Genomic DNA, 12,590 nt, shown 5'->3' on the forward strand with positions numbered 1-12,590 from the left:
GAACATTTCCTGCCTATCTAAATATGCCACAAAAGGGCTCCAAAAAGCAAAGATAGTGTCCAAAAGGATAAAGATAGTGTCTCTATGGAGGTCTGACACAATACCTAAAAATTAAATAATTTGATGTGATCAAGACATTGAATGACCAAGCAATAAACAAACTGCAGCAATGTACTTTAGTTTCACAAAGTGGGAATGAAAAAAATATTCCTCAACTGATGTTTCAATATGCATTTAAATTAATTTTCTATCAACAATTCAAGGGACTGACTTTTCAGTGTCTATTCACTGGTATTATTGACGTTTCCATGATAAGTTTGAAAGTGAGTCTGGCAACCACATGCAGTGCCCCGTGAAATGGGAAATAACTTTAACAAACCCATTAAACTAACATTTTACAAGGGGCACCATTGTTGATGCCCTGCGAAGAACAAAGAATAAATTGAAAGAAGAATTGGTCTGGAGTTTATCCACAATGGACAGTTAGTGGCTGCATTCACCAATGTAGAGAACAAACACATCAAGTTTCTTCTCAAGCAACCTGGTGTTCAAGGAGCTATTCAATTTCCAAAGAACACTATGGTAGTGTACCAGTACCTGGGTGAATTCGGGTACCTGGCCTGAAACTGAAACTTGTGGAGCCAAACAACTTGTTGAGCTTAGTACTTAAACTGGGTACATAATTATGTCTACAAATATTGTCTATTCAACCAACAGTTTCTCCTAATTTTGTGTACCATTCACCTGTTGGTTCCTTAATAAAAACTCGCTGATTCAATTAAGGATTTAAGTCCTTTCAAATCATCAAATTTACTTTGCGCCACCAGGAACAAACGAAAAAATACAAGCACTGAAGGCAAACTGATCAAGAATGCACGACTCCCTTTGAAACAGCAAAACAGGATCCTCGAGTCACTAAAAAGTGCTGCATGCTACGTGGATGTTTGCAGAACGATCGCAAGTTGTAATCACTGAAAGAAAACTCCACTCCAGATCTGATAGACGATGGCCGTGCGAGACTCGCCAAGCACGTGGAACACCCAACAGGATTATTCGTTGTTTGGCACAGCAGATGAACGAAAAATTGTTCCCCTCACTATTAAGTTCCAACCCTATAAGACCAATCTTGCTCAAATACAACAACAATTTCGGCAGCAGCCAAGCTCATCACAAGCCATCGAAGTTGGCATAAAGCAGCATAGCGCCTCACCTGAAGTTCGATCATGATGGACACAAACAAGAGCTGAAAGAACTTCATAAGGTCAGACGACCAAATGTGATTGACCCAACACTCGTTAGAGCGGCTCAGTTATCGGACATCAAAGTGCTGAACAAACCAAGGGATTTCGTCGTAAAAATGTTCACTCATCAATGTCTTCTTCCTCTACAGAATAAAGTTCAAAGGCGATTCTGGTTGTTAATCACATGCTGGATAAAGTGGATCGGCAAATTGATTGCCAGAACAATGCGTCATTTCTGTCTCGCTGAGTTCAAAGAAGCGATGGTCAAGAGAGTCACAAGAGAAGGCTTAGCGAATGTACACCGATCTAACCAATCAGAATGTAAACAATTGGCGTGACGTCGGATAGCACAGTTTTTCCCGCTCGCTGAATTGTGATTGGTCAGTTTAAAGTTTCAGTAGCTCTCGCCGTATGCAAGGCGTTGCAAGGCTCTTTCACATCAACAATTACCGCTGTTGGAGTGTACGCTTTGGAGGGGGATGAAAGTAGACACAAGTCTAGACTTGAGAACACATATAAAAACAAACAAAACCGAAGCTTACACCGGATAATTAAAATTTAAAGAAAAGTTGGCCGGCGAAAATAAAACGTGGATGGATTCCTCAAACGTGAAAACCTGACTGCTATATTGTCTGTTCGGGACTTCAAGCGGAATCTTCAGGAATATGAGTATTGGTCTTGGGGACATTCGCTTCATAATAATAATAATAATAATAATAGAAACGTTCTTGGTGCGCATTTAAAAAATCTCAATGCGCTTACAATAAATAATAACAATAATAACAATAGCAAATTAGTAATAACCACACTAATTAAAAATTAAAACACTTAAGCTACAAAGGTATCATTGGTCATCAAGGAGGTGGCGACGAAAAAGGTAAGTTTTAAGTGCCGTTTTAAAAGTTGACAGAGACGAGGCTGACTTAATATGCTCAGGTATAGAGTTCCACAGTTTAGGAGCAGCGAAGGCAAACGCCCTCTCACTATTGTAGAGGGTATTAGGGCGGTACAAGTTCTGAAGTAAGGATTGCTTGGAGGAGCGAAGTGTCCGTGAAGGATTCCGAAACTTGAGTAGCTCACGGAGGTAAGATGGACCTTGATTGTGGAGACACTTAAACGTAAGAAGCAGGATCTTAAATTCCAGTCTGGCAGGTATAGGCAACCAGTGGAGATCCCTCAAAATAGGGGTCATATGGTCAGATCGACGAGCTCCTACAATCAGCCTAGCTGCAGTATTCTGAACTCTTTGTAGCTTAGCGAGTTCGTAAGAGGGCAGACCATATAGGAGACTGTTACAATAGTCTAGATGCGAAATAACAAGTGCATTTACCAATCGCTTAAGTGGGTCCGGAGGTAGATACTTCCGAATGTGGCCAATAGAGTTAATGAAGAAGAAAGCTTTTTTACAAAGATCATTGATATGGCTGGATAAGGTGAAGTAAGCGTCCATGATAACTCCAAGGTTTCGGGTCTTTGATGTAATGTCCACAGGAACTCCGGCAACCATGAACTGAGGTCCTAGTGAGGGATTTTTCACAAATCGAGATGTTAAACGCAGGACCTCTGTTTTTCCACGATTAGTCTGTAGCTTATTACATGTATTCCAGTCAAAGACAGCTTTAATACAAGTAGACAGAGAGTCAATAGCCAGCCAATTCAGGTGTTGATGGTTTCACTGCGATATAAAGCTGCGTATCATCAGCGTAAAACATACATTGAAGATTGAAGGTTGCTATAACGTCTTGGAGTGGAGCTATGTATAGTGTAAATAGTAATGGTCCCAAAATGGATCCTTGTGGTACACCATAGTGAAGGTTTCTAGGTGAAGAAGAAGATCCAGCAATATTTACTCTTTGTGTGCGTCCTCGAAGGTAAGAAGTGAACCAATTCAAAGCGATTCCTTTAAATCCGAAGTACAAATGGAGACGGGATAGTAATATATCATGGTCTAGGGTGTCAAATGCTGCCGAAAGATCGAGGAATATTAAAATGACATCATTGCGAGAATCAAGAGCCTTCAAAATGTCATTAGTGACTCGTAGAAGTGCAGTCTCGGTGGAATGGTGTGCACGGTAAGCTGACTGAAGTGACGGAAATAAGGCATTATTGTTGAGGTAGCTGTAGGTCTGGATTGCAACAGACTTTTCTATGACTTTACTCATGAACGAGATGTTTGCAAGAGGTCGATAATTCTGATAAATTTCCGAATCAAGGTCTGGTTTCTTAAGTTTCGGACGAACGATCGACGTCTTGAGTGAAGTCGGAAACTCAACAGAGGCCAGTGATGCACTCACGATCCTAGCTATAATAGGCGCTAGCTCAAGCACATGCTGCTTCAGTACGGATGTAGGGATTGGGTCGAGATCACAAGTCTTAGGGGTGAGTGAACCCAAGACTTCTACGATATACGCGTGAGAAGGTATCTCAAAATCCGTAAAGTGACACGAAAGCTGCCTGCCCTCCACAAAGGCTGCCTCGGTGTTGTTTAGACCAGCGCGGATATCAGAGATCTTGTTCATACGGAAATCTTAGTCAACTAGTCCAAAATATCATTATATTGGAGCGAGAAAACTGAATCAAGCCATTAAATTTTTTGGTTAAATTTTGTTCGCAGTATAGAAACAACTGAAACGATTTACTCTTACCATCTGATGGAAATATATAAATCTATCATTTGTTTTGAATTGGTAACAGGGATCTGGTAGAAAGCCACGGTAGACAGATTAAACTTGATTTCCAGGCATTTATTTCACAGCAATGAACGCGGGATAGCACTGCAAGATCTCTTTCGCTTTGTAAAACTTCTGCATATAACTCACATATAAAACCCTGTTAACGACCACGAGGTAAAGCTGTTCAAAGGTGGAGTCAATATCAATACAATTTAGCCTCTGGATTAAGATTCAGGCCTACAAAGCATTGCTCTCTTCGCCTGTGTTTTCTTCCTTACATCAAGTACATTTAGTCATCCGGAGAAATCCTTGACTATTGCTACGTCATAGCCTCGTTTGCATACACAAAAACAAAGATGGCGGATTGCAATTTAAATTTCCACATTTTTGAAGCGTTATTGTTGGCTATTTAAACACATTTAGTCCAAATGAGTGGTCAAATATGACAACAAATGTAAAGAACTTTCGATTCAGAAAAACTTTTTCTAGACCGTACTTTCCCTTTCATTAACTTTGAAAGATTTTAACAGATCAGTGATTATTTGTTGTGCTTTATTAAGAGAATACGTGGGTTACGGTGATAAAAACTGTGAAAATGCGGACCTTAGTTGAGTTGTTTACGTGATAATATTGAATATAAGCGAAAGTATGGTTCAAAATACGTCTGCAAGCAAGCCAGGCGGTCAAAAATCATCGAAAGACAGAAAACGGACGTGAGAAGTGTCCCATTTACTTTGACTTGATAGTACGCGCTAGATGGGGTGCAGGGATGGCGCAGTGGTGAGAGCACTCGCCTCCCACCAATTTGGCCCGTGTTCAATTCCCAGATTCGGCGTTATATGTGGGTTGAGTTTGTTTGTTCTCTACTCTGCACCGGTTGGCTCCGCGGTACTCCGGTTTCCCCTCTCCTCAAAAACCAACATCGGGCTTGATTTGCGTTAATTGTTAATTTCAGTTTACGGTGTCCCCAATTAGTGCTCCAGTGTTTGAACGGCTAGACACTCAAATAAAGTTCCTTTCCTTGCTTGAATGGAAATGTTGTGCTTGACCACCGCCGACGTGTGCGTAATGTAAGCCTCTTGTCATCGTCTACAAGGTTTTAAAAACAATTTGACTGCTCATTAAGATATCTATCGACGGCAAGTGACCCGAGGAGAGCTCATTTCTTTATTATTTTGTGAGCTCCTTGACAATCGTTTACATTGCGAAAAGGCTCAGGTTTGAGAGCAGAGCATGCCATCGATTTTGTTTTGCGCACCCACACAAAAGACTTGGGGAGATAAAGTATGAGACGTTTTTAAGCGGCGAACAAACGGCGAAAGTTGACTTGCTTACCTTTTTAACTTGTCTTGACACTGCCACATTTATATTGCTAAGCATGTTTTCTTCCTTAGGGACGCTTAGTAAAATCTGGGAGAGACTACTGTCTTGGCATGCGAAATGTTCCCTTCCAGTTTCCCTTTCTGGCTAAAAAACGCTGGTACATAAGCTCCCTAGCTAATTGCGCACTCGAAACTTACGCGCCTGCTTAACATAAAACATTTACATTTAGAAGAAAATTCCCCCAAATACAGCGTCTTTTAGCCAATCCGTCAACGCACAATGTAACTGCGTAAGCAAGCCTTGCAACCTTTACGCTATAGTCCGAGACTAGCGTAAGGGCCGTCGCACACTTGAAGGAACGAACTGTAGAAAGAGCCGCGCGAGGCAGTTATTTCCTCAAGGATGTTAGAAGGTTTTGATCATATTTTCGCCTTCCAAGGGCGTTAGGAATATATCCAGTATGTTTAATAGATTTTCCTTTGCGAGACAAATTCCTTAGAGTGAGCGACCATTGTGACAATCTGGCTGAACTTGGCCAGGCGATCATCCAATAAAATTGCATCAGGCTAATCACGGGTCCCAGCAATTTGGAGTTGAGGGCGTCGAGTAGTGTTGTGAGTGAAATATTACTTGAGGAAAAACGTGTTGAATTTTGGTTTTCGTCTACGACGGATTCCTGGAAGTTAGCAAATAGCAAAAAGTGCCATCATTTGTACTTCGGACGCCATCTTAAACTCGGAATTGCGAAGACACGTAATGAACTTAATTAGTTTCAATTGAGTTAAAGATGACTGCATACGGAAATAAAATTTATCGTCGAGAGCTCGCATGAAGATCTGAAATGTTATTATTTATTACGGTTTCTTTTTTTAGAGGAAGGTAAAGAAACAAAGAACTGTATCGATCTAAAGCGTACAGCGTTCTGCATTTGCATCAGAGCTATTTTTTGGTCGTTTAGCATAACGGTCATCGTGTCCTCACTTCAGTAATCTTTTTCTCAGATCTGGTCATTTCAAGAATCGTGTCCTCTTCGTTTCATTTTGTCTAACTTATGCACATGCTAAGTAAACGTACAACGGAGGCGCCAGGGTCCTTAAGCAACGACGTCGACGTCAACGAGCACGGACACGTCATCTGAGAATATCATTTTCATTATTGCGAAGATTCTCTGGTTATTGCAATTCATCTGGGAACTGCACTTTCCTACTTTGGTACGTAATTTTAGCAATTTAGTTTTTTTATATGCACCAAGTATTTCTATTTCAGTTTGTACCTGACTGCGTACTGTGATCGAAACTAAAGTTATTGTTCAAAAAAACATAAACTCGTCTCGCATGTCAATTGTGTACCAACCGTCCTGGAATTAAACTGGCATAGGCGGCATTGCTAATTGGAGAGAAAAGATAAAATTGCCGTCCACATAACGTCAAAAGGAGCTTACGCAAGGATGATGCCGACGCCAAAGTGAACGTCGTCTAAAAATCTTATTCCCCGTTATTGTAATAATTTTGTGATTACTTCAAGTCTTTCGGGATGGAAAGTGCGTATCAACATTGCAGGAATAAAACTGGTATGAACGGTGTGGTTGTTTGGGAGGAAAATTCGTTAGGTTCCCACGTCCTCTACACACTTCAAATTTGGTCAATTCACGTCGTTAACAGGACGAGGACGGCAAAGAAATGTGCCAAAATGCAAAACGCTCGTCCAGGGCGTACAGAGCCTTTGTTTTTGTTCATTAAGCCCCTTGTTTTGTGGCGTTCTCGTAGCCGTGGTCGTCGCCTTGCGTAAGCTCCCTACTTAAGAACAACGACGACGGTTACGAGAACGCCCCAAAACAATCGGTTCAATGAACAATCAAAGGGCCACTGTCGTTACTGGTGGATATGAAAGTTACCGCGATTGTTTGACATTGGCAGGCTGTAGTTTCCTTTAATTTATGCACTAGTCAGTGTGATATAACAGCTGGATAATGGTTAGCCTGCAAGCAGGCTCTTTTTTAGCTGCGAGAGAATTGGGGCCCGCCCTAATCCACTCGGGGCTACAAAAGATCCTCTTTGCAGGCTACAGTAGATAGTGGTGTAACAGCACAGGAAGCTCTCATATGCGACAAGATACTCAAAATAATGTATGTATGTGAGGTGATCCCCTTTGCTGAAATTTAACCGTGGGGATAGTACTCAGTGTTAGTTTTGTAAGTACTGTGACTGTGAAGCGTGTTGTTGATACTCTTATTTCTGAAAACGTTATCAGTGGCGTCGTCAATTTTAATGTTAGAGAGCTTACGAATTGACGACTTTCGCCCGACGGCGCCGTTGAGTCACGTCATAGTCCGGCGTCGTCGTCCTGTAAAAATTTGAATTTACGATTCAGCAAAGACGACGACGTTTGTTCGCGGGTGGCAAATTTTCCCGCCGTTTCTGAAGTTTGTTTTTATCTTTTCACAAGGAAGGTTATTCGAACCAAAATGCCTAATTACAGAGAATCGAGATCTTGTATAGCATACGCTTCTCAAAACAGCTTTATAAAGAAATTGTGCTTTTAGATGATTTCCACAAGTCAACAAACCCAGAGTTTCCGTACTGGAACTATGAAAGGTTTGATTTGGATGAGAAAACAAACGACCAATGCAAGGCCGACTTTCGTTTCTACCGGGAAGACATTTGACATTTATAAACTTGCTGAACGGCTGCAGCTACCTGATGAGATAACCACTTACAATGGTTCAGTTGTAGCTTCGGTACCTGCCTTATGCATGTAACTCAAGCGCTATGCATATCCTTGTTGATATGGAGATTTGGTTTGTCATTTTGCCAGACCAGTTCCTGAGCTTTGTATCATAACAAACCATATGATGGACTTGATTTACGGTCGGTGGCAGCATCTACTTACACGATACAATCACGATTTGCTCTCCCCTCCCAAGCTTCTCCAGTACGCCCAGGTGATTGAACAGGCAGAGGCTGCCCTAGATAACTGTTGGGGATTTGTGGATGGAACAGTACGTCCAGTTTGTAGGCCTAGTGAAAATCAGCGAGCCATCTACAATGGCCACAAATGTATACACTACACCAAGTTTCAGGCTGTCGCTTTACCTAATGGATTAGTAGGGAATCTGTTTGGCCCAATAGAGGGAAGACGCCACGACAGTTTCATGTTAGCTGCCTCAGGATTCTTGAAAGATCTGCAGAGGTTTTCCAACTGCCCCGTAACTGGCGTCCCCCTTTGTGTCTACGATTATCCCGCTTATCCGATACGAGCACACCTACAAAGGCCCTACAAGAGCGGAGTTCTGACCCCAGATCAACAAGATTTTAACACCTCGATGAGCACAGTCCGCTCTTCAGTTGAATGGATATTCGGGGATTGTATTGTTAATTACTTTAAATTCTTAGATTTTTAAAAGAAACTTAAAATCGGATTAAGTGCTGTGGGAAAAATGTATGTAACATGTGAGCCAATGCAAAATGCGCGAAGCATTTATATGGTTCTACTACCTCAGAGTATTTTGGTCTTAACCCGCCCACCCTAGAGGAATACTTCATTTGATCTTATGTTCGTAAAATATACTTGTACTTGTATTACTGTAGTTATAAGACAAAAACTCTGGTCGCTGACAAGAATTCAAGGTCAAAATAGAGCACAATCTACGCACTAGTCATCTTAATAATAACCAAACTATCGAACAAAGTTGGATCCTACATGCAACATTGTGAAATGTAATGTTGAAATGGTGGCAAAACACTATCCAACGTCGATTGACAAAGCATTCAAGTTTAAGTTGGCGCTAAATTTGAAAATACGACGCAAACAAGAAAACGAAAAGACCTCGTACCGTTTATTGTACTAGAGATGTTGGAGGACGGAAATGACGGATTCAAACGAGGAAAAACAGATAACGTCGCCTCCATGTTGGATGATCAGTCATTAGCTTCTTTTGTTCGTCATCAAACATTTGTACATTTCGACACTGTCATCTACGTCTCTAGAGATTTGAGTTCAACATTGAGTTAGCCAATTGGGTCTATAGGTGATTTGACACCAATCTCTAGAGACGCAGATGACAATGTTGCAATGAACAAATGCTGGTGGACGAACAAAAAGGAGCTGATGAGAGATCTTTTGTTTTCGTCCACCAACATTATGGCGATGACATAACATCAAAACCACCCATTATTTTACAATCAAAGCGAACTATCTCATGTCACTTTGCTAGAAACTCTTTTAAACTCAGTAGTACACTTGAATTTTCTAGCAGCCGATCTGAGTGTTGATCCCAAAATGATTGTAATCACGGATTCAAGGGGGGAGATTAAGATATATTTTGAAGTGTGGGTTATAGACGAAATGGCTAAGTCCTAGGATCACTTCTCCATTTTGTTTAGATTTGAGAAAATGATTCATTTTGAACCTTGTTTTGCAAGGGCCCCCCCTATGGACCGAAATGATAGCAGCGAGTTCGAGATAATACAGGGGATTAAATCATAATTAATGACAACGTTAGTTGGAAAATTTAAATTTTGCGAACTAATTAACGACAAAACTTGGCGAGGGCATGCAGTTCAATTAAACCAGCCAATCAGAAATCATTATTAAGAGCGTCATCAGCTGTTGTCGGGGGGTTTTCAAACTCCTTCACATATATTGACAAGCAACGTTCAAATAGAGAGTACGTTTCATCACCTTACGCAGAGAATTGGAATAGATGCTGTGTTATTAATGCTGCCCTGCGTCGACCGTTGTGAAGACTTAAGGCTAAGGAGGTAAGCCTCGCTTCATAAAGCGCTTTCAATCTTTAAATTCATAATTTCAAGTTCTGTTTTTGTAAGAACACGTGCAAAACGTTTGAAAACTTGTTCAGAATGTTACTATTAGTGTCCCTGCGTTAAAATTCTTGTTATCGTTAAAGAGCTGGGAACACCGGCCAATTTTCTGACGGAATTTAAATTTCACTTACCTGAACAAGTGGTTACAAATTAGGACAAAGTGCAAAACCGATTCGGTAATAGCAACGGCAAAATCTAAATTCTATTCTCTATCGCTGCGCTCAGCCGAACAGAAAACATTTTCCATGTAAACACTAGAGACGACAGGAGGGAGCCGACCAGCCATCTCGACCAGCCATTTTATTCACTGTTAGTCATACCTGAAACAACACTATCCGCCTAAGCGTGTCGCCAACCACAACCCACATAAGGGAAGCCCGTTAGCGATACAGTATACATGGTAATTGTTACTATGACAATTGGGCGTTTGCAGACTAATTTAGCGGTGATTAAACCGGTGAAAAAACTCCTGAGAGAAAAAGCCCGGAAACGTATTCTCCAAACTAATGCAAAACCACCTTAACCTCTGGAGTTTAAAGGTTGACAATAACAGTATTACATTAAATATTATTTATAAGTATACCGATGTGCGAAAAAATTGCCCCGAGCAAAGTTCTCAAGTGGCTGATTGGCGTCAAGTGAATGGCGTAAATCGCAATCTCGTAAATCGAGGAGTGGTTTAAATAGGCAAAAAGGTGCGAATGCCTAGCATAGCATGCGATGATGCGAGTACCCATGGGAAATTCATTACTAAACTATCCACATTTCCCTTGCTCAGAGCTTGTACCACTTAAAACGAGCTGAGTTAGGAGTTGTCGTTTTTTGTCTAAGCTATTAGCTTTACATGCTAGACTCGATGTAATGGAGGGATCGATACTATTGTAAATTACCTGAAACCTTCTTACGCCGATACTGAATTTTTTTAGAAATGGAAATGTGGCCTTGTTGGATGAAAGCAACTTACAAACACGAAATTCGCGACGTTTAACAATTTGTTTTTAATTAACTCGCTTATTTTCCAGCCCACCTGTCGCCTATGTGGCTAGAGACAAATGTCGCTGTCGCTTTTTCGCTGCAATACAATTGTCGCTGTCGCTTTTTCGCTAGAATACAAATGTTGGTTAAATTTTTGCGTCCTGTAATTTTGTTTAACTTAAAGAGTAAAAACTTCCTTTTTTATAGAAAATCAACCACTGCTGAGATCACCATTACTGAGAAAGCCAGAGATAGACTTTTGAACGGTGTTGGTGATCTTAGCGACCTTAACGGGCTTAGCCATAGGATACTTATTATGGCACCAACATGTGTTTTTCTGGAAAAGAAACAGTTAAGGACGCGTCACTTCCAAGATTTGCTAACTACTATAATTAGTTTGTAGAACAGTTTCTGCCGCAACATTTGGCGCTCATTCTCTCTTTTTTGGAAATGGAAATGTGGCCTTGTTGGATGAAAGCAACTTACAAACACGAAATTCGCGACGTTTAACAATTTCTTTTTAATTAACTCGCTTATTTTCCAGCCCACCAGTCGCCTATGTGGCTAGAGACAAATGTCGCTGTCGCTTTTTTGCTGCAATACAATTGTCGCTGTCGCTTTTTCGCTAGAATACAAATGTTGGTTAAATTTTTGCGTCCTGTAATTTTGTTTAATTTAAAGAGTAAAAACTTCCTTTTTTATAAAACATCAACCACTGCTGAGATCACCATTACTGAGAAAGCCAGAGATAGACTTTTGAACGGTTTTGGTGATCTTAGCGACCTTTAACAGGCTTAACCGTAGGACACTCATTATGGCACCAACATCTGTTTTTCTGGAAAAGAAACAGTTGAGGACGCATCACTTCCAAGATTTGCTAACTACTATAATTAGTTTGTAGAACAGTTTCTGCCGCAACATTTGGCGCTCATTCTCTTCTCGGTCTCTGACCCCTCACGAAAATAAAATGGCTGACAGTTCGAGCTACGGAACTGTTTATACGGTTAAGCCCTCGTAATATTAATTATTAATTGCTGTCATTGCTTGACACTGCTTAAGCTTAAATGCAAGGAAGACCATCAAAACCCTCTCAGTATACTGGTAAACAGTGTCAGGCAACTTACCTTTCCTTTCTTTCCCCTTGCAGCTCTTTTTGTCCTTCTTTTTGCTTTTTTTGAGAATGATGTGAAAACGAGCTACGGAAGTATTTATACGGTCATCGAAATACGAAAAAATCAAGCAACAATTAAGCCCTCGCATTATTAATTATGAATTGCTGTTTTTGCTGGACACTTTAAATGCCGTCAAAACTCTCTAAGTACTTATTAGTCAGTCATTACTGGTAAACAGTGTCAGACAACTTACCTTTCCTTTCTTTCCCCTCGTGGCTCTTTTTGTCCTTCTTTTTGCTTTTTTGAGAATGCTGTGACTGCTGTGCAATTTTTTTAATGTTTTCCCATTTCACGTACTCCACGTTAACAGAAAGCGCCAGAAAAGCCGCACAGACGCGATAAAAGTCACCGAGTTACAGAGAATCATGACGGACGTGACTACGT

The 12,590-nt window shown here is 40.8% G+C and overlaps 2 protein-coding genes across 2 annotated transcripts in view; one reads left to right on the forward strand and one right to left on the reverse strand.

Moving 5' to 3' along the window:
- Positions 1 to 2,085: 2,085 nt before the first annotated feature.
- On the reverse strand, positions 2,086 to 2,748 carry LOC138005696 (uncharacterized). The gene has a single exon (XM_068851885.1). It carries the CDS (start codon positions 2,746 to 2,748, stop codon positions 2,086 to 2,088), a length of 663 nt encoding a protein of 220 aa, XP_068707986.1.
- Positions 2,749 to 9,924: 7,176 nt separating this feature from the next.
- Positions 9,925 to 12,590, forward strand: part of LOC138007642 (octopamine receptor beta-2R-like) — a 4,459-nt gene continuing 1,793 nt past the window's right edge. The window contains exon 1 of the mRNA XM_068854679.1: positions 9,925 to 9,996. The gene's annotated coding sequence lies outside the window, so the exon portion shown is untranslated. The remainder of the gene's footprint in view (positions 9,997 to 12,590) is intronic.

This window comes from Montipora foliosa, chromosome 6, assembly GCF_036669935.1.
Source record: "Montipora foliosa isolate CH-2021 chromosome 6, ASM3666993v2, whole genome shotgun sequence".
In the NCBI taxonomy this organism is placed as follows: domain Eukaryota; kingdom Metazoa; phylum Cnidaria; class Anthozoa; order Scleractinia; family Acroporidae; genus Montipora; species Montipora foliosa.

Bases quoted from the DNA above. Each gene is read 5' to 3' on its own strand.
- LOC138005696 (XM_068851885.1), bottom strand. From the start codon at position 2,748: ATGGTTGCCGGAGTTCCTGTGGACATTACATCAAAGACCCGAAACCTT.